At 35.8% G+C, this 21,100-nt stretch overlaps 1 protein-coding gene across 1 annotated transcript in view; it reads left to right on the forward strand.

The window, feature by feature from the left end:
• The window catches only part of LOC143668424 (bifunctional heparan sulfate N-deacetylase/N-sulfotransferase 4), a 304,009-nt gene that overhangs the window by 127,984 nt on the left and 154,925 nt on the right, over window positions 1-21,100 (forward strand). The window contains exon 3 of the mRNA XM_077143213.1: window positions 17,591-17,678. Within this exon, the coding sequence (XP_076999328.1) occupies window positions 17,591-17,678 (88 nt within the window). The remainder of the gene's footprint in view (window positions 1-17,590; window positions 17,679-21,100) is intronic.

Below are 21,100 nucleotides of genomic sequence, written 5' to 3' on the forward strand. Positions count from 1 at the left end.
TGTGTCATTTTAAAAAGTCCTCAAAAATCAAGTTCTCTTGTACTACACAGAGTAGACTCTAATATTAAAGAGTGAAATTATGTGTAGATGTTACTTGCTTATTCACCTATTAGATCAAGTATGCATTTTTAAATTGTGCTGATTTGAAGCTGTTACGTACTCCAGAAAAGTTAATGTTTTTTAATCCATTCTTGTAAGTGCAGACCTATTGTGTGTGCAAAATTTTGATTAGGTTGTTTCAATTGAGATGTGACCTATTCAAGTCAAGGTGGGTCTTAATCCTTTACTGGAGTCCTTTATGAGAGATCTCAGAGAGAAACACACAGAGTGAGCTTAGACAGAAAATGCTTGGAGAAGTTAAGAGAGGACCCACAGGCACTCAGAGGGAAAGCCATTGGAATCAGAAGTTGAAAACAATGGAAACCAGGAGTGAAGGATGAGGAGATGCTGGGTATGTGTCTTCCCATGTGACCGAGGCATCCTGGATGCCAGAAGCCTGTCTTCAGAGTCCAGGTATCATCCTATTGTTGCCTTAATTTGAACACTTTCATGGCCAAAGAACTGTAAGTTGTGAGTTAATAAATCTCTATTGTAAAGGCCAACCCATTCTGGTACATTGCATTCTGGCAGCTTTAACAAACCAAAGCAATAGTATTTATCTTTCTTTCTCAAAAAGAGGGCAGATGTATTTGCTATGAAACATGGAACATGTATTTATAACATGCCACCTTGGCTATTGCATTTGTTATGCAATATAAAAATACCTACAAACTTCAATGACTTCTCTTTAATAATCACCTGTAGCATATCAATCAATTGAACCATTACTTCACACAATCAATATCACTATTGTCAGGATTCTTTTTTCCATAGTGCTTGCTTTGCCTTTATGGAAACTTTGGTTTCACAGTATTCACTCTACTACATGTAATAAATAAAAGTAAAGCAAAGATTTGCTTTATTTTAATTAGTAATAGATAAGAGCAAAGTGAAAATAAATATTTATCAATTTTTTCCTTAAGGTACTATTACATATGGGAAATGCAGTGTCTAAATTAAATATGTCTATTAAACAGAAAAGTATACCAACTGGAGTAATCATATGCATTTTAATCTCAAATTCATTTGTATCCAGGATAGAGAGCAATTGTGAATGAAATCACATAGAGCAAGGGAAGAGGCTATATGTCACATAGGAAAAATCTATATAAAAATCTATATTTTTTTATAGCCACTCAACCCTGGCTGCTGTCGGTGATGTGTCCCTTCCTGCTGTGGGTAAGGAATGGAAGAAATGGATAAGAAAGTGAAATTCTTTTTCTTTTTAATCTTAAACAAATGGTTGCAGGAGATAAAGTTTGAAAACAAAACCCTACACATCATCTACATGCTTCTCCTTCTATGGTTCCAGGAAATAGTTGGGAAAATTATTATGAGACCAACCTGACTGTCAGAGCTGTGTCAGGAACCTCTGACACCGATGTTCACTACCCAAGACTTTAAAAATTGTGTCACAGAGTTCACAAGCTTCCAGATTATATCCTCAAAAGAGTAGGAAGTTTAGAAAAATGGGAATAAAATGTAGAGCTTCTGTGCTCACAGAACAATTTGGAGTTATTGCAAGACTGCATTTAATGAAAGAGAAATACAATGCAGGTCATATGTGAATATTTTAGCATGAGGAGATTCCCAATCATATGGTATGTGAGTATTTCTAGAGGAAGTAAAATTGCAATACCAGCCAACAATTCTTGACTATTGTGCCAATTTGAATGTATCTGAGAAAAAGCTGTGTTTTAATACTGGTCTAATCTTGTGAGAGCAACCGTTTCTTTTAATCCTGATTAAATATTGTAGGCAGAAATGTTTTATTAAATTTTCTCCATGGAAATGTGACATGCCCAACTGTGGGCATGACCTTTTGATTAGATGGAGATGTGACTCCACCCATTCCAGGTGGATCTTGATTAGTTTACCGAAATCTTTTAAAAGAGGGAAAGTTTTGGAGAGAGCCATAAATGACCAAATGACAGAGCTGACAGAAACTTCACAGCAGAGCTGACACAGATGTCAACACTTAGAGAACAGAGACACAGATATTTGAAAATGCTTGGAGCCCGACCAACATTGCCCTGATATGCTAAGCAAGCCAGAACTTGGAGAGAGCCAAGGGAAGCCAAGAGATGAAGGCCAGTGCATAAGCAAAGTGAGGAACCCCCACAAGAACAGAGACTAAAAGCAACGGAGTCCAGGAGATATGCGCAGATTTTGGCCACACTACTACTCAGCTTACAGAAGTGTTCCGGATCCATGGACAGTCCTTGAATTAAGGTGTTTATCCCTGGATGCTTTAGTTTGGACATTTTTATAGGCTTAGAACTGTAAACTTGTAACTTGTTAAATTCCCTTTTTAAAAGCCATTTCAATTCAGGTATATTGCATTCTAGCAGTCTACAAACTAATATAAATGTATATGTTGTTCCAAGTATTATAACCCAGTCTTAGATTTATAGTGAGTAAAGAGCATATGAATGACAAGACATGAAGATTAAACTGCCATAAGCAAAAATAAAAACAAACAAACAAACAGAAAGTCCTAAGGTAGACTGCAAGTATTTATCCTTGGGTAGGATCAATACATCGCAGGCTTACATCTTTTAAAGTCTAGAAAATAAAGTAAGAATTGTACTTCAGAATACTTTTTATGGGACTTCCTGGAAGATGGCGGCTTAGTAAGATGCGCGGATCTTAGTTTCTTCTCCAGGACAGCTACTAGGGGAGTAGAAATGATACAGAAAGCGCCCAAAGCCACAACAGAGATAAAAAAGACAGCGTACCCCATCCTGGAACGGCTGGCTGGCTGAGAGAAGCAGCTCGGGTGAGATCGCTGAGGCGCGCGGGCCTCACAGGGCGGGGTGGCAAGCGGCCAGAGTTACTCCCTTCCCCCTTCCCGGGCCGGCTGGGAGAATTGCAGAGGCGGTCCCCTGAAACCAAGGCGGCTGGCGCCCACACCACGCACAGCCCCCCAGACCAACTGAGAGAATTGTATCGGAAATCCCCAGGCCGCGGAGAACGGTGACAGGTGGGGGAGGCCCCTTCCAAACCCGTGACTCCCGGGGAACGTGCACTCTCTCAGGCGGGCTGCTGCCGCTGGCGCCCTCCCGCCACGCTTGTCGCCCAGGGCCGACTAGGAAATTCGGTCGGGCGCTTTCCCGGGCTGCGGCGGCCAGCAACGCTCCCTGCGTTCGGACCCCGGGCCGGCTCAAGCCGCTTCGTCTAGCGAACCCCCCGGACGGCGAGAGTTTTCCAAAGTTTAAGGTCCCACAGCACCTTTTACTGGTGGGACCCGCTGACAAACATGTGCCACGAGCGCCACCTACTGGGCAGGATAAGAAAAACAGAACCCAGAGATTTCACAGGAAAATCTTCCAAATTTTTGGATCCAATACCCAGGGAAATCTGTCTAAATGTGCAGACACCAACAGAAGATAACGGATCATGCTCAAATAATTGAAAATATGGCCCAGTCAAAGGAACAAACCAATAGTTCAAATGAGATACAGGAGCTGAGACAACTAATGCTAAATATACGAACAGAAATGGAAAACCTCTTCAAAAACGAAATTGATAAATTGAGGGAGGACATGAAGAAGACATGGGCTGAACATAAAGAAGAAATAGAAAAACTGAAAAAACAAATCACAGAACTTATGGAAGTGAAGGACAAAGTAGAAAAGATAGAAAAAACAATGGATACCTACAATGATAGATTCAAAGAGACAGAAGATAGAATTAGTGATTTGGAGGATGGAACATCTGAATTCCAAAAACAAACAGAAACTATCGGGAAAAGAATGGAAAAATTTGAACAGGGTATCAGGGAACTCAAGGACAATATGAACCGCACAAATATACGTGTTGTGGGTGTCCCAGAAGGAGAAGAGAAGGGAAAAGGAGGAGAAAAACTAATGGAAGAAATTTTCACTGAAAATTTCCCAACTCTTATGAAAGACCTAAAATTACAGAACCAAGAAGTGCAGCGTACCCCAAAGAGATTAGACCCAAATAGGCGTTCTCCAAGACACTTACTAGTTAGAATGTCAGAGGTCAAAGAGAAAGAGAGGATCTTGAGAGCAGCAAGAGAAAAACAATCCATCACATACAAGGGAAACCCAATAAGACTATGTGTAGATTTCTCAGCAGAAACCATGGAGGCTAGAAGACAGTGGGATGATATATTTAAATTACTAAAAGAGAAAAACTGCCAACCAAGACTCCTATATCCAGCAAAATTGTCCTTCAAAAATGAGGGAGAAATTAAAACATTTTCAGACAAAAAGTCACTGAGAGAATTTGTGACCAAGAGACCAGCTCTGCAAGAAATACTAAAGGGAGCACTAGAGTCAGAACCGAAAAGACAGAAGAGAGAGGTATAGAGAAGAGTGTAGAAAGAAGGAAAGTCAGATATGATATATATAATACAAAAGGCAAAATGGCAGAGGAAAATATTCTACAAACAGTAATAACACTAAATGTTAATGGACTGAATTCCCCAATCAAAAGACATAGATTGGCAGAATGGATTAAAAAACAGGATCCTTCTATATGCTGTCTACAGGAAACACATCTTAGACCCAAAGATAAATACAGGTTGAAAGTGAAAGGTTGGGAAAAGATATTTCATGCAAATAACAACCAGAAAAGAGCAGGAGTGGCTATACTAATATCCAACAAGTTAGACTTCAAACGTAAAACAGTTAAAAGAGACAAAGAAGGACACTATATACTAATAAAAGGAACAATTAAACAAGAAGACATAACAATCATAAATATTTATGCACCGAACCAGAATGCCCCAAAATACGTGAGGAATACACTGCAAACACTGAAAAGGGAAATAGACACAAATACCATAATAGTTGGAGACTTCAATTCCCCACTCTCATCAATGGACAGAACATCTAGACAGAGGATCAATAAAGAAATAGAGAATCTGAATATTACTATAAAGGAGCTAGACTTAACAGACATTTATAGGATATTACATCCCACAACAGCAGGATACACCTTTTTCTCAAGTGCTCATGGATCATTCTCAAAGATAGACCATATGCTGGGTCACAAGGAAAGTCTTAACAAATTTAAAAAGATTGAAATCATACACAACACTTTCTCGGATCATAAAGGAATGAAGTTGGAAATCAATAATAGGCGGAATGCCAGAAAATTCACAAATACCTGGAGGCTCAACAACACACTCTTAAACAACGAGTGGGTCAAAGAAGAAATTGCAAGAGAAATTAGTAAATACCTCGAGGCAAATGAAAATGAAAACACAACATATCAAAACTTATGGGATGCAGCAAAGGCAGTGCTAAGAGGGAAATTTATTGCCCTAAATTCCTATATCAGAAAAGAAGAAAAGGCAAAAATGCAGGAATTAACTGTTCACTTGGAAGAACTGGAGAAAGAACAGCAAACTAATCCCAAAGCAAGCAAAAGGAAAGAAATAACAAAGATCAGAGCAGAAATAAATGAAATTGAAAATATGAAAACAGTAGAGAAAATCAATAAGACCAGAAGTTGGTTCTATGAGAAAATCAATAAGATTGATGAGCCCCTATCAAGATTGACAAAAAGAAGAAGAGAGAGGATGCAAATAAATAAGATCAGAAATGGAAGAGGAGACATAACTACTGACCTCACAGAAATAAAGGAGGTAATAACAGGATACTATGAACAACTTTACGCTAATAAATACAACAATTTAGATGAAATGGACGGGTTCCTGGAAAGACATGAACAACCAACTTTGACTCAAGAAGACATAGATGACCTCAACAAACCAATCACAAGTAAAGAAATTGAATTAGTCATTCAAAAGCTTCCTAAAAAGAAAAGTCCAGGACCAGATGGCTTCACATGTGAATTCTACCAAACGTTCCAGAAAGAATTAGTACCAATTCTCCTCAAACTCTTCAAAAAAATCGAAGTGGAGGGAAAACTGCCTAGTTCATTCTATGAAGCCAACATCACCCTCATACCAAAACCAGGCAAAGATATTACAAAAAAAGAAAACTACAGACCAATCTCTCTAATGAATACAGATGCAAAAATCCTCAATAAAATTCTAGCAAATCGTATCCAACAACACATTAAAAGAATTATACATCATGACCAAGTAGGATTCATCCCAGGTATGCAAGGATGGTTCAACATAAGAAAATCAATTAATGTAATACACCATATCAACAAATCAAAGCAGAAAAATCACATGATCATCTCAATTGATGCAGAGAAGGCATTCGACAAGATTCAACATCCTTTCCTGTTGAAAACACTTCAAAAGATAGGAATACAAGGGAACTTCCTTAAAATGATAGAGGGAATATATGAAAAACCCACAGCTAATATCATCCTCAATGGGGAAAAATTGAAAACTTTCCCCCTAAGATCAGGAACAAGACAAGGATGTCCACTATTACCACTATTATTCAACATTGTGTTGGAGGTTCTAGTCAGAGCAATTAGACAAGAAAAAGAAATACAAGGCATCAAAATTGGAAAGGAAGAAGTAAAACTATCACTGTTTGCAGACGATATGATACTATACGTCGAAAACCCAGAAAAATCCACCACAAAACTACTAGAGCTAATAAATGAGTACAGCAAAGTAGCAGGTTACAAGATCAACATTCAAAAATCTGTAGCATTTCTATACACTAGTAATGAACAAGCTGAGGGGGAAATCAAGAAACGAATCCCATTTACAATTGCAACTAAAAGAATAAAATACCTAGGAATAAATTTAACTAAAGAGACAAAAAACCTATATAAAGAAAACTACAAAAAACTGCTAAAAGAAATCACAGAAGACCTAAATAGATGGAAGGGCATACCGTGTTCATGGATTGGAAGACTAAATATAGTTAAGATGTCAATCCTACCTAAATTGATTTACAGATTCAATGCAATACCAATCAAAATCCCAACAACTTATTTTTCAGAAATAGAAAAACCAATAAGCAAATTTATCTGAAAGGGCAGGGTGCCCTGAATTGCTAAAAGCATCTTGAGGAAAAAAAACGAAGCTGGAGGTCTTGTGCTGCCTGACTTTAAGGCATATTATGAAGCCACAGTGGTCAAAACAGCATGGTATTGGCATAAAGATAGATATATCGACCAATGGAATCGAATAGAGTACTCAGATATAGATCCTCTCATCTATGGACATTTGATCTTTGATAAGGCAGTCAAGCCAACTCACCTGGGACAGAGCAGTCTCTTCAATAAATGGTGCCTAGAGAACTGGATATCCATATGCAAAAGAATGAAAGAAGACCCATCTCTCACACCCTATACAAAAGTTAACTCAAACTGGATCAAAGATCTAAACATTAGGTCTAAGACCATAAAACAGTTAGAGGAAAATGTTGGGAGATATCTTATGGATCTTACAACTGGAGGCGGTTTTATGGACCTTAAACCTAAAGCAAGAGCACTGAAGAAGGAAATAAATAAATGGGAACTCCTCAAAATTAAACACTTTTGTGCATCAAAGAAATTCATCAAGAAAGTAGAAAGACAGCCTTCACAATGGGAGACAATATTTGGAAATGATATATCAGATAAAGGTCTAATATCCAGAATTTATAAAGAGATTGTTCATCTCAACAACAAAAAGACAGCCAACCCAATTACAAAATGGGAAAAAGACTTGAACAGACACCTATCAGAAGAGGAAATACAAATGGCCAAAAAGCACATGAAGAGATGCTCAAAGTCCCTGGCCATTAGAGAAATGCAAATCAAAGCCACAATGAGACATCATCTCACACCCACCAGAATGGCCATTATCAACAAAACAGAAAATGACAAGTGCTGGAGAGGATGCGGAGAAAGAGGCACACTTATCCACTGTTGGTGGGAATGTCAAATGGTGCAACCACTGTGGAAGGCAGTTTGGCGGTTCCTCAAAAAGCTGAATATAGAATTGCCATACGACCCAGCAATACCATTGCTGGGAATATACTCAAAGGACTTAAGGGCAAAGACACAAACGGACATTTGCACACCAATGTTTATAGCAGCGTTATTTACAATTGCAAAGAGATGGAAACAGCCGAAATCTCCATCAACAGAAGAGAGGCTAAACAAACTGTGGTATATACATACGATGAAATACTATGCAACTTTAAGACAGGATAAACTTATGAAGCATGTAATAACATGGATGGACCTAGAGAACATTATGCTGAGTGAGTCTAGCCAAAAACTAAAGGACAAATACTGTATGGTCCCACTGGTGTGAACAGACATTCGAGAATAAATTTGGAATATGTCCTTGATAACAGAGTCCAGCAGGAGGTAGAAACAGGGTAAGATAATGGCCAATTGGAGTTGAAGGGATACAGACAGTGTAACAGGACTAGATACAAAAACTCAAAAATGGACAGCACAATAATACCTAATTGTAAAGTAATCATGTTAAAACACTGAATGAAGCTGCATCTGAGCTATAGGTTTTTGTTTTGTTTTGTTTTGTTTTGTTTTGTTTTTACTATTATTACTTTTATTTTTTTCTCTATATTAACATTCTATATCTTTTTCGGTTATGTTGCTAATTCTTCTAAACCAATGCATATGTACTAAGAAATGATGATCATGCATCTATGTGATGATGTTAAGAATTAATGATTGCATATGTAGAATGGTATGATCTCTAAATGTTGGGTTAATTTCTTTTTTTCCATTAATTAAAAAAAAAAAAGAGAGAAGGGATAATTGGAGCTGAAGGGATACAGACTGTACAACGGGACTGGATATAAAAACTCAGAAATGGACAGCACAATACTACCCAATTGTAATGCAATTATGTTAAAACACTAAATGAAGCTGCATGTGAGGTATAGGTTTTTTGTTTTTTTGTTTTTTTTTTCTTTCTATTATTGTTTTAATTCTTATTCTGTTGTCTTTTTATTTCTTTTTCTAAATCGATGCAAATGTACTAAGAAATGATGAATATGCAACTATGTGATGTTATTAAGAATTACTGATTGTACATATAGATTGGAATGATTTTTAATTGTTTTGTTAATTCTTTTTTTAATTAATAAAAAAAAGAATACTTTTTATTCTTAAGAGAAAGGTAACTTTGCTAATGAAAATAATTTAATAGTTTTGAAAATAATTATTCAGCATGAATAAAATGTCACAAGAAGTGTACCATCACATTTTGCAAAACTCTAGTTGTTATTCCTAAATCTGTTTCCAGAATTCATAATGTTAAGAAATTGATCTGAAACTCTTAGGCATAACAATCCTGGAAAAATAGAAACATACTCATTTGTTCAGAGAGCTTGCAGAGAACTAATGTGATTATGTGACAATGTATATGCAGAATCATATTTCACATAAAATCATAGCTATTATATTTAGCTACTTGCATTTGATAATATATAGGAAATTACATTGAATAGAGTTTGGCAGAATCCCAAATAACACCCCTACTTCCCAGGGATTAGCTATCCGCTTAATGTGTTTCCTAAGACAGAGCATTTCAATCTTGGATAAGTGGGGATGGGTGTTTCTGGCTAATGGTTTGTAAAAAGCTAAGCTAAATCAATTGCAGGATGTGTCCTACCAAGGGAATACAGTATTTTAACATGTATTGAGAATTTCACAAGAGATATATAATATTTGAAGTTTTTTCTAAACATGTGGGATATGGGATTATATTTTCACAGAAATACTACATTGCAAGGACCTAATGATCCATGTATCATAATTTAGAACACACTGTTCAAATTTTATTTTATAAGGACACCAGTCATATTGGATTAATAACATCATAAATAATGTCAATTTCTGAGGTATTAGGAATTAGAACTTCAACATATCTTTTTGGGGGATATAATTCAATCCATAGCAGTCTAGCCTCTCACTCCCAAAGAAAGCATAAATATATGGTAGTTACACCTTACTATTACTCTATCATTTACATAACTATTTTGAACTGGGGAAACAAGAGAAAATTTTCATCACTAGTGCATTAAAATCGCTGAAGGATAGGGCAATGTAACAGTGGCTCAGTAGCAGAGTTCTTGCCTGCCATGCTGAGACCCGGGTTCAATTCCCAGTGCCTGCCCATGCGGAAAAAAAAAAAAAAAAAAAAAAAACCTTTGAAGGATATAATTGTGCCACTTGAACTGATGTTACAGCTTACAACTCAGATGCACTCGAAGGCCATGATGGAGACTTAGCAGCAAAAAGCAGATAGAACAACTAAAAGGAATAATATAACGGAGGGCCAGGTTTAAAGGAACAAACTGAAAAAAAGAGTCTGGCTATTGGTTCAAATAGCACTTTATGAAGAGTTGTGGTACACTCCTATTTTATTCCAATTTATTTACTTGATTCAAAATTCCAATCTGTTAGCTAGGGCATGGAACCAGGTACAGACAGTAGACTGCCCTCATAGTTTGAGATGATTTATGTGACAAGACACTGAAGACACAATTGAAAGGGAAATTGGGGCAGATAAGAACTGAACAACATAAGGACATTTTCAGTTCCCAGGGAGAGAACCAAAGCATTCATCAAAAAACAGAAGCAGAAGCTCATCTCACACACTTTCAGAACGGACTGATGGCAGTGGCTTGAAATTCTGTGCACTCAGAGATGCCCAAGACACTCTGCAATTAAAAAAAAAGTTTAAGGCACTAAGACGAAGCCACACAACCCACTGGAAAGGGAATAAAAGATACATGGAGTGTTTTGTTGATGCATTCAAGTAAAATGTAGGCCACCATAAATGCACTTTCAAATCTATTGGCTTATAAAAACTTTTTTTGTGTTCTTTGATAATCAAACAGATGGTACAAGCTCTTCATGCACATGACATGAGTTACAAGGTCAAACCAATTTTTTAAAAACTTTTCTCTCCTTTTGGCCAAAATCTTTCAGGAAGCATCAGTATTTAACTTCTTGCATCTCCAAGCATTCCTGTGCTCTGAGACCATTCCCTTTTATATATATATATATACTTGTGCAGGTATTTATGAAGTTTGTTCTGCAATCCTGGATAATAAAGGGGTAAAAGCAATGACCCTACAAGACTGTAAGTCCTGCCTTTCCTATGAATGGTGAAGTAGAGGCTTCACAAACACAAATGTGCAGTTGTGGGGAAGAAATGGTTAATGTTGAGGTAGAAATACTGCTTTTTTTTCCTCCAAACCTTTCCCAACCCTTCCCCGTTTCATTGAATGCTGGTAACCTAAGCCACTAATGAAATCACACTCCACCTCACTTTCCAAATGAGCCCGTCAACTATCCCTTTACTTCTTCTCGTTCCCAGTGCATCAGTGTGTACCATGCCTTCATCATTCTTTACGAGAACTACTGCAAAAGCCTCTTACTTATGTCTCTGTTTCCTCTCCAGTTTTCATATGGTTGCTTTTCGGCAAGCAGTAGGAGGAATCGATTTAAAAGGTGACTCGTTTCCTTTGTGAGAGGAGGTAAAGGGTGGTATATTAGGAATATGCTGAGATCTTTCCTCACACAAAGCATTGTTTTTCTCACTGTCTCATTGTCCTGGAGCAGACTTTACCCAGAACCCCTGTTTGTAGTATGCCTGGCCTCTCATCTTTCACATTCAAACTAATGTTTTGCTTTCTCAGAGAGGTCTTCACCGACCTCACTGCCACCCTGTCAAAGTGTAGGTCCTTATTGTTAACTTTCAATAATAGCATACATTTTCTCATCACTAATAAAAATCTGCAATTAAATAATTAATTGCTTAGGTCACTATCTGTACCATCCATGTGCCTGAAAAGAATATAGACTCTGTGCTAACAGCAAATGTCAATTTTGGTTTGCAGATCTTTTCTAACTCCAAAACCTTGCATAGCTTATTTAGCCTATCTGTGCCTTATTTTCCCCATTTGCAAAATAATAAAGGGATCTTCTGGGATACTTAAAGAGGTAATTCTAGTAGAGTACTTTGTACAGTGCCTATCATATAGTAAAAGCTCAATAGTGTGAAATATCTGTTATTACCATTCTCCACTCAATCGTTGGTGCCTCCAAGAATACCTAAAACATAGCAGGAATTTAAGAAATGTTGTTTGAAAGAATAAATGAGGAATGCTGGTACAAGGAGGGAAAAGAGAACAGAGAAAGTGAGTCCCAGCTTCCTGGCCTCTTGGAAATTTCAGCCAAAGGTGAGAGATTAAAGTGAAGCTCTTAAGTGATTGGCAGAAAGAGGAGAGGATAAATTGCTTTAAAACACCACCATGTTTTTTGACTCAGCAGGTTATTTGTTCAGATATCATGTGATTTCAACACAGGAATCACCAGGCCCCAAACCTTTCTCCCCACACCTATTCAGTGTTTTCACCATTCATTCATTCATTCATTCATTCCACAACAAGAAATAAACTATTCAATGTGAAATTACTTAGAAGCCTTAGCATATTGTTATAATATCATATCAGACAATTTCCTGTTCAAGTAACAGTAAGATTTTAGCAAAAAAAACAAAACAGGTTTCTGAAAGAATGGAAATTGCTTTTAAAGGGAGAGGTGAATCAGGAACTATCAAGGGCAAACTTCAAAAACTGCATACTCTTACCCTGGGTCAGTCCTATTCATCTTCATTTGCATATAGACAAATAGAATGTCTGCACAAAATACCATTGACTCCTGAGTCCGTTACATCTTGGGTGACTACACAAATGAACTGCCATAGGAATTAAACATTAAAGCTAAACTGGGTACTAAGGCAAACATGCTCAATTTTGGCCCATTCCTTGTATTATCTGGGTGGGCCATTTAATCTTTCCATGAAGAAATTTTTCCAACTAGAAAATAAGAATATTAGTTACCTCTTCTGATTCCTATGTCAAGATTTTGTTAGGGCATATAAGATATTTTTATTGAGTTATTGGGTGTAGTAATGAGCACCATTGAATAAAATACACAAAAAAGAAATGATCACCTTGTGTATCAAATATTGGGTATTTGATTTGAAGATTTGAAAGTATAAGACTATACATGATCAAAGTATGGATATAATAAAGCTTCATTAATTAAGCTCATTTAAGGAAAGAGTTAACCTGCACTGGGGATTGAATCATTTCCCTACAAAAGGTTCAGTTCCTACCCCTGGTCCATTTGCAAGTAAGACCTTTGAAGGTATTGTTAGTTGTGACACACCAGCAAGATGAGAGTGGACTTTAATCCACATGGTTGAAGACCTTAGAAGAGAAGAGAAGCTGAAGATAGGAGCGAGAAGCTGGAAGAGAGTGGAACCCAGAAGAAAAAGAAGATGTCACCATGTGCATTGATTGCCATGTGACAGGAAAGCCAAGGACCAAGGAAAGCCAAGGACCAAGGATCACCAGCACCAGAATGATGCATTCTTTGGGGGGAAAAGCATTGTCTTGTTGATGCCTTGATTTTGTAATTCTCCTAGCCTCAAAAGTGTGAGCCAATAAATTCCCATTGTTTAAGCCAACCCATTATATGATATTTATTTTCTCAGCTGAGAAACTAAAACAGCCCAGTAAACAATCTGAATATCAGAACAATTTAATATATGTAACATACCTTGAAATTAATATAGCTAATCCACTAAGTCAATATTTCCCAAACTTTATCATTATTATCTCCATTTCGAAGCTCTGAGAATCACTTGCTAAAAAGACAGATTCCTAAGATCCATCCAATATCCTTGGATTCAGAATTCCCAGGGAAGACTGAGAACAATTTTATTCACTTTCTTGTGGTTCATTTCATATCAGTAAGTTGGAAATAATTGCCTGACATTTTTAGAACTGTCTGTGGTGTCTGATGAAAACCACATTCTTGACCCCATCACAACTTATATTAACATCTCAGGTGTCCCCAGAATTTACATTTTTAGCAAATGGTCCTCAAACTATTTCTCTCTTTAACAATATGCAATTATATAGGGGCAAAGTTAGACTTATTATAAGAACACTGAATGAATGCAAGTAATGCTTATTAAGATAATTAAATATTACTTTTTTTATATAGGTTATATATGCCCTTCAATATTCAATCAGTTACTTAGCAAATTTTCCATAAAAAGTGTATAGAAAACCTTCAAAATCATTTATATTGATTTTTTTTTACATGAGCAGGCACCAGAAATTGAAACCGGGTCTCCGGCATGGCAGGCAAGAACTCTGCCACTGAGCCACCGAGGCCCATCCTATATTGACTTTTATGACTTATAAACTATTGAAGAAAGTAAATGAAATTGAATTTCTAAATTTTACATCTATTATATTTTACATATATTTTGAAACATTAGTCAAACCGCTCCACAAAATATTCATAGAAATATTATAATTACTTGCTTGTTTCCTTAGTTTTCTAATTGATTTTTTCTCCGATTGAGAATTATAATATTTTTAGTCCATTTACCATTTTTTCCAAAGCAAAGTTTTTAAAATTTATTACATTTGATTTTTTTAACACTGTACTCAAATTTTCTTGCTCGTATTTCTTCAGACATTTTACATTTTGCTGTGTTTCCATCCTTCATTTTTGCTCTTAATTTTTAATTTTATGGCTTAGCACTTTTCTTTTTTAAACATATTTTTTTATTTTGATTTTTAGAAAAGTATAGCTTTTGTATATATTTGTTATTTCTTGCTTCCTTTGTTATTGTTAGGCCTGGAAACTTCCTTTTACAGATTTTGAATACTAAGAAGCATTTACTTATACTGAAATAGGAAGAAAGGTTTGGAAACTTTGATGATTTTTCCTTATTACCCACTTATTTTGTTTTTCCTTAGAGAATCTGTCATTTTTACTCCCACATTAATCAAGATTGGGAGGCTGTGACTAGATAACTCTGTTTCTTTCAACAATGGAAAGAAAGGTCTCTCAAATTCTTTCGATAGCTAATTAGCACCAATGGAAGTAGCTTCATCTGCTCAAAACTTTGGGACTTTCCTTAATCTCTGAGCAGTTCTGTAATGTAAGGTCATGAGACATGTGTTCTGATACAGACTGGTGAAATGCAGAACCGTGTCTTTATTGTTCTGGTATGATTTTGTGGCATGGACTATGAACAATGTTGACTATTTTAATACCAGATAAAATCCCGCTAATAGAAGTAATTAAGAGTAACTCAATCTACTGTTGTGTTTTAATAGCTGTATTCACTGTATTTGGAATGATTCCTTATATAAGAAAATATATTTAGCAAAATGGCATATAAAAAATGCCCATAGGATCCACCTACGAGTTGAAAGTCTAGAGGGAAAAATACGCAACAATCACTTTTAACCATGGAGTAAAGTGGGAAATGAAGCAAGTCTTAAGAAAAATAATTTAGAAACTTGGAAAACAGAAAAGGAAAATTTTTGAGACACCGGGGAAGGCTTCACGCCAAAAGGTGGCATTGGGCAGAACTGTGAAGGATAGGGTGGGACTTGGGGGATGTGACTGGGAACAACAGAGGTGTCCTAGGCAAAAAGAATGGAGTGAGAAGCAGAGTGGAGAAATATAGAGGGCAAGGTGGCTCAGTTTAATCAGAGAACATGGTGATGTAAGAGAAATGCCAATGAATGTAGCTAGATTGAAATGTGGGGGTACCGTAGATACCTAGTCTGTGGGTAGGGAAGGACCCACAAATGAGATCACCCCTAAGAAAGCACCAAGTATATGGGCCCATTCCCTCAATCTAAATTAAGGTCCTGTGTGGCATCTATTATAGTATGCTCTAGATCTTGTGTGTGTGTGTGTGTGTGTGTGTGTGTAGCACGTATCACGAATTGTAATTACGTATTCATGTGAATGTTAATCCCTCTTTCCCTTGCTGAGCAAGATTCAAGGTTGTAAGACCATGCTTGTTAAGCTCAATACTCTTCCATTTTATCTATTAAAGTTTTTAGCATAAAGATTCAGTGAATTAAAGAATAAGTGGTGGATAAATGAATAGAGTATACAGAATGACTTCTAAAACTCAGAAGTAGATAATTCTGTGAATGGGATTGGGGTGGTGAGGAACACAGTAGTGAGCAGAAAAAGTGTTTCAGGGATTATATTTTGAAAGAATAAGAAAGCCAGATGAAGGAACTAACTAAAATTAAAAGTTGCATGATGTTCTTTTTTAGTATTTATTCCACATTTACCAATAAAGCTAAACTAGTTCAATAGAGTTTATTTTTAACCCCACCCTCTTTTTAATATTCAGTTTGTTTTTTTGAGAATACATTTTTTACGTTTAACATAAGTGTGTTAAACTAATGGGTCTACTGTTCTCCTTGTCTATTAAACTGATAATTTTTAAAAATAATACTGGCCAGGGTTATACCGAATATAAATGGTATCTTACATAGCCACTAACTCTATAACTCATAACCTCTAAGATGTTTGTTCATTTCTGAGTTTATCTTTTTTTTTTCAAAATGAAACTAATTTATAGAAGGCTCCTTAATTTGGGGGAGTGGCAAAATTTAGTTCCACACATTTTTTAGACAAATGCTTGCCACCATGATTAATGCTTAAAGCAAATTGTCTAAATCTCTGGCTTTGCATTTACTTTAACAGATGGACAACATTAATCAAACATAAAAATTTGTATATTTTGCAAATTTTATAAATAGAATTAACAAAAAATGGTACCAGGGAAAAAAGTCACTGCCTTGTTAATATCTCTGGTTTGAAATGAGTTTCTCATATCTGTCAGAACAAAGTAAGCCCCATAAAAAAAAATTCCCTAAAAAAAACAAACAGAAAAAAATATTCTGGGTGGCAAATCAAGAAGCCTGAGTATATGAGAGCTGAATCATGCTTCATATGTTTACATAGGAATAGTAGCAGAGGAAATATTGGCCACAATTTTCCATGATTAAATTCTGATTCTACTATCAGTGCTTACTTATGTGTCTCAAATAAAAATTCCTCATTCTAAAGAATTAGGAGAATTTTTGAATAATATTTCTTCATGTAATTAGTAACAGAAAGGACACCTATTTCTTACCTATCCTTTCTTTTTGTCATCTCTTGATTGTCTAACAATTTCCTATAAATATATATTGCTCTTTAGTTTATAAACAAATAACCTAAGCTCTCAGCTAAAAACGTTTGCCTTAAAAAAATGTTGAAGAGATAACACAGTGAAATAAACTATTAGATTTCAATTCAAACAAAAGTTATTTTTCTATTCATACCAACAACTACAGAACTTGTCTACATCCAACGATTTGAAAAATTTTCCCCAAGGAAAGGAAATATAATAATCTGAAATTCAGGAAATGTCGCAGACAGAAATGAAAAATGATTTCAGTGTTGTGCGGTTGGAGAATTGCCTCTTAGCAACATGTAATGTATTTAGAACTTTAACTGCTTTATAATTCGATAACCTTTAATGATAATAATAGTAATAATGATACCTGAACTATGAAAAGCACATAATAGTTCCCATTAAACCCAAAAAGCAGTGACACCCAAATACTTTTGTTTTATCCATGCACTCACAAGTCGCAAAAGAGGCATCCCAAAGCTTCATATTTATTTTTCTAAAATCATGTTAATTTCTTATTTATTTCAGGCATTACTAGAGACTCAAAATTTACTGCGCACTCAGGTTGCAAATTTTACCTTCAACCTTGGATTTTCAGGGAAGTTTTACCATACAGGTAAGAAGGAGCTTTGTGTTCTCAGGCAGCTACATATAAATAGGAGATAGGATTTTAAATGTTTCATAAGTAGGAGGAATAGAATGTCCAGACTGATTATGGGGAAAACTTGAACGTGTTATATGAGCAGCCAAATCCAAAATCAATGAGCTTGCTTACTTTGGCAAATACTGTTAAAATTAAGGGCAGGTGAGGAAGAGAATTGACTTTTTCAACTCAGTAAAAGAAACCATAACTACTCTACTAACTATGACTGTTGAACTTGTCTCTAAAGAGTAAAAAGTTTTATAATGATTACTAAAAAATAGCAATATTAGACAGCATTTTAAAATTGTCAAATATCAAGGCATTGGATATGTTTGTACCATGTTCTTTTCTTGTGGAATGCATCTAGTGGCTGGGGAGAAATCTTATAACCTCAAAGAAATGTAATAGATCCTAAGGCTAATCTCGCTTAGCTTACCTTTCCTTGTAGGAATTTTTCTAAGAATCTTATTACCAATTTGGCCCAGCATATATGAAAACCATCACAATCCGGCTCGTATCTCTCTCCACCTCCATCTGGTCACTGTTGCACTTCATTCAGTTTCAGTCTCTGAACAAATTCTAAAAATGGGATTGTTGTTAGGCACAACTCTATGTTCTGATATTTGTGATATTTCTTTCCCTACCTTCACCTCCAGAATTTGATTTTTATTATCAGAATATTAGCACTGTGATGTCTGGCACTAGAATATAGCAAAACCACGTGATTAAAATAGATTGCTTTAAAATGATGACAAAAATAGCACAAAGCTGGGTATTGGGGCCTGTATTAGGGAAATATGATCTGCTCCCACTTAACTCGTGTGGGCTGTGAGCTCAAAGCTTCATTTAGGAGCCTGCGCTGGTGTTTCTTCACAGCATCTTAATGGAAATATTTTATGGTATTCTCCATGCATGCATTCAGTTTATTGACTCATTAAAAGTATACCATGCAAAGGCAGTCTTTAATTATCATAAGTACAGCATGTTTGCCCAAAAAAAGACTTATTGTAAAATTTCAGCACAGTTTATTAGACTATTGGAGCACCAATGTTGTATTGGATTTTCCTTAATGACTTTTCTCCTGCTTTGAAACTTATGAGTCTGTTTAAAGTAATAGAAGGAAAGATAGTATTTAAACCAATTGACAAATCAAATGTATTTTAAAAGGACATTTTGCAGAAAAAGATTTGGGTCATCAAATCTGTACAGCAAAGCAGTTCCAGCTTGCAATTTTGAAAATAGACATGGTTTCGCAAATCTTTTCCAAATGCCCCCTCAGGAAGTGCATTCATGCCTAAGAATCTCTGACTATAAAGTTATAAAGCAGGTAACTCTAAAGGATGCATCTTCTAATGCAGAGGAAAAACTGAGGGATTGAGTTCGCACATAAACAATACTACTTTGTCTTAAATAGCTGCATATTGTAAATGAAGCCATTCTTTTGGCTGGAATATGGCTGCACAAGTGCTTCGATTTTTGTTTACTTTTCATATTCAGACCTACTAAACCTGCCAGACATTTGCAAAGTAAAAGTCTATAGCTGTTTGTAACACCCTTCGTTTTTTCTTTATAATCCTGAACGTATAGGACGCATGCAGTGGAAAATAAACAATACACAAACTACTATAAAATATCACAGTTATAGTTATCGAAGGAAGATTAAAAATACAAATGTTAATTCTCTCTTAATTTGACCTTATTGACTCCTTATGTTGGAATTAACCTTATGAAATAATGAAAGAAACGTTCCAATAGCATATGTTACACTGCGGGAATAGCGCGCTTTGGAAATGAAGCAATAGAGAAACTTAAAAAACTGAAAGTTTAATTTATTTTACATAAATATGAAGCTTTAATTAATTGACTACTCTATTTGTCATTGAAATGCATCCATAAGGTATTTCAAAGTTGCATTCGTGTTCTGTTCTGTATGTATTAATTCATTCGGGGCAATCAAGATTTCTTCCAATACATTGTTGACATGCCTCAGGCCCCTTGAGTCACAATCCTAGTTTTGAGTATATAGACAAAGGACTGCAATACAGGGAATGTACCTGTGCATATACCTTTGATGTGGAGCTCTGAGGAGCTAGTCTTGTTGCACTGACAGTCTCAGTTCTTTCCCAGGGTGATCTGATTTCCCAATGATTGAGAATACTGATTGATGAGCCTCATTGTTTTGAAGACATTAATCACATATACCCATTGTAATAATGATTGATTCTGCATTTCTTAGACTGCTTCACTTATTTGTATTTCTCATGTATTTTTTCCTGTTCAGGTTCTTTGTCCTTCACAAACTAAAAAACAATCTCACCCACAAAGAGCATGTTGCTGAACCTTCCCTAAAAGTCAATCTCACACAGGTGCCAAATTGAAAGAGGAAGGACACACTGCAGATTAAAAAAAAAAAAAAAAAGCTTGGATTTCAGAGTGAAATATTTTAGTCTGGAAGTCTTTAAGGCTTGATTGGAATTGCACAAATGAAAGCCCAGTTGAAAAATGGACACATTACAGTGTTAAGATGCCTTCTAGGGATGGAGGGCTGCAACTGTTATTTTTCATGGGACCTGATTTCTGGAAACAGTCATTGCCCTTCTCTGTAATTAATAATAAATTAAATATGACTCTCACTAATTACTTCATGGGTACTATTTGTAAACTGGATTAATATTGGACTTCATGAGAGTTTATTTTGCAAAAAACAATCCTTTACCTAAAATTATTAAAGATCAAGCATCAAAGTAAAAAAGGATTTCATTCTTTCTCCTTTAGTTGTTTTCTGTTTGTTTGGTTTGGCTTTTGCTGTACAAAGTATTGATTAAAAGACTGGGTGCTAAAACGAGACTGCCTGTGTTCAGGTCCACAGACATTTTACTAGCTAAGTGGACACAGACAGGTCACTTAACCACTTGTGCCTCAGTTTCTATACCTACAAAATGAGGATAATAAAAATGCCTGTCTCACTTTGAATAGTGCCTACCATGTTTTAGATGCTGTCAAGTGTTTGTTATTAATGTTTCTTTGGCACTTATTTTTATGTAAGAAACAAATACCCAGATATGAATGGTCCACATGGCTCTATTTCTGATTTTGGAAATGTATGTAGCTTTTATTCAACTTTAATCACCATGTTTTCTTTGTATGTAGTATAATATTTAAAAGTCCCTTATTCTATATTTACCTGTATGGAGGTATACCAGGTTCAGTATATAACGAAAATTAAGAAACATCATCCTGCCATTTGGGAAATAAAGTATTTAATACACAGTGAGCAAATATAAGGCAAACATTTGTACAAAATAGATGATGAAACACTGAAACTTTATGCATGTTGTTTTAATGTTATAACTGGGCCTTTAAGGAAATTGTACAATATCCCAGATCTTGCTAAA

The sequence above is a fragment of the Tamandua tetradactyla genome, chromosome 24 (assembly GCF_023851605.1).
Source record: "Tamandua tetradactyla isolate mTamTet1 chromosome 24, mTamTet1.pri, whole genome shotgun sequence".
NCBI classification, from domain to species: Eukaryota; Metazoa; Chordata; class Mammalia; order Pilosa; family Myrmecophagidae; genus Tamandua; species Tamandua tetradactyla.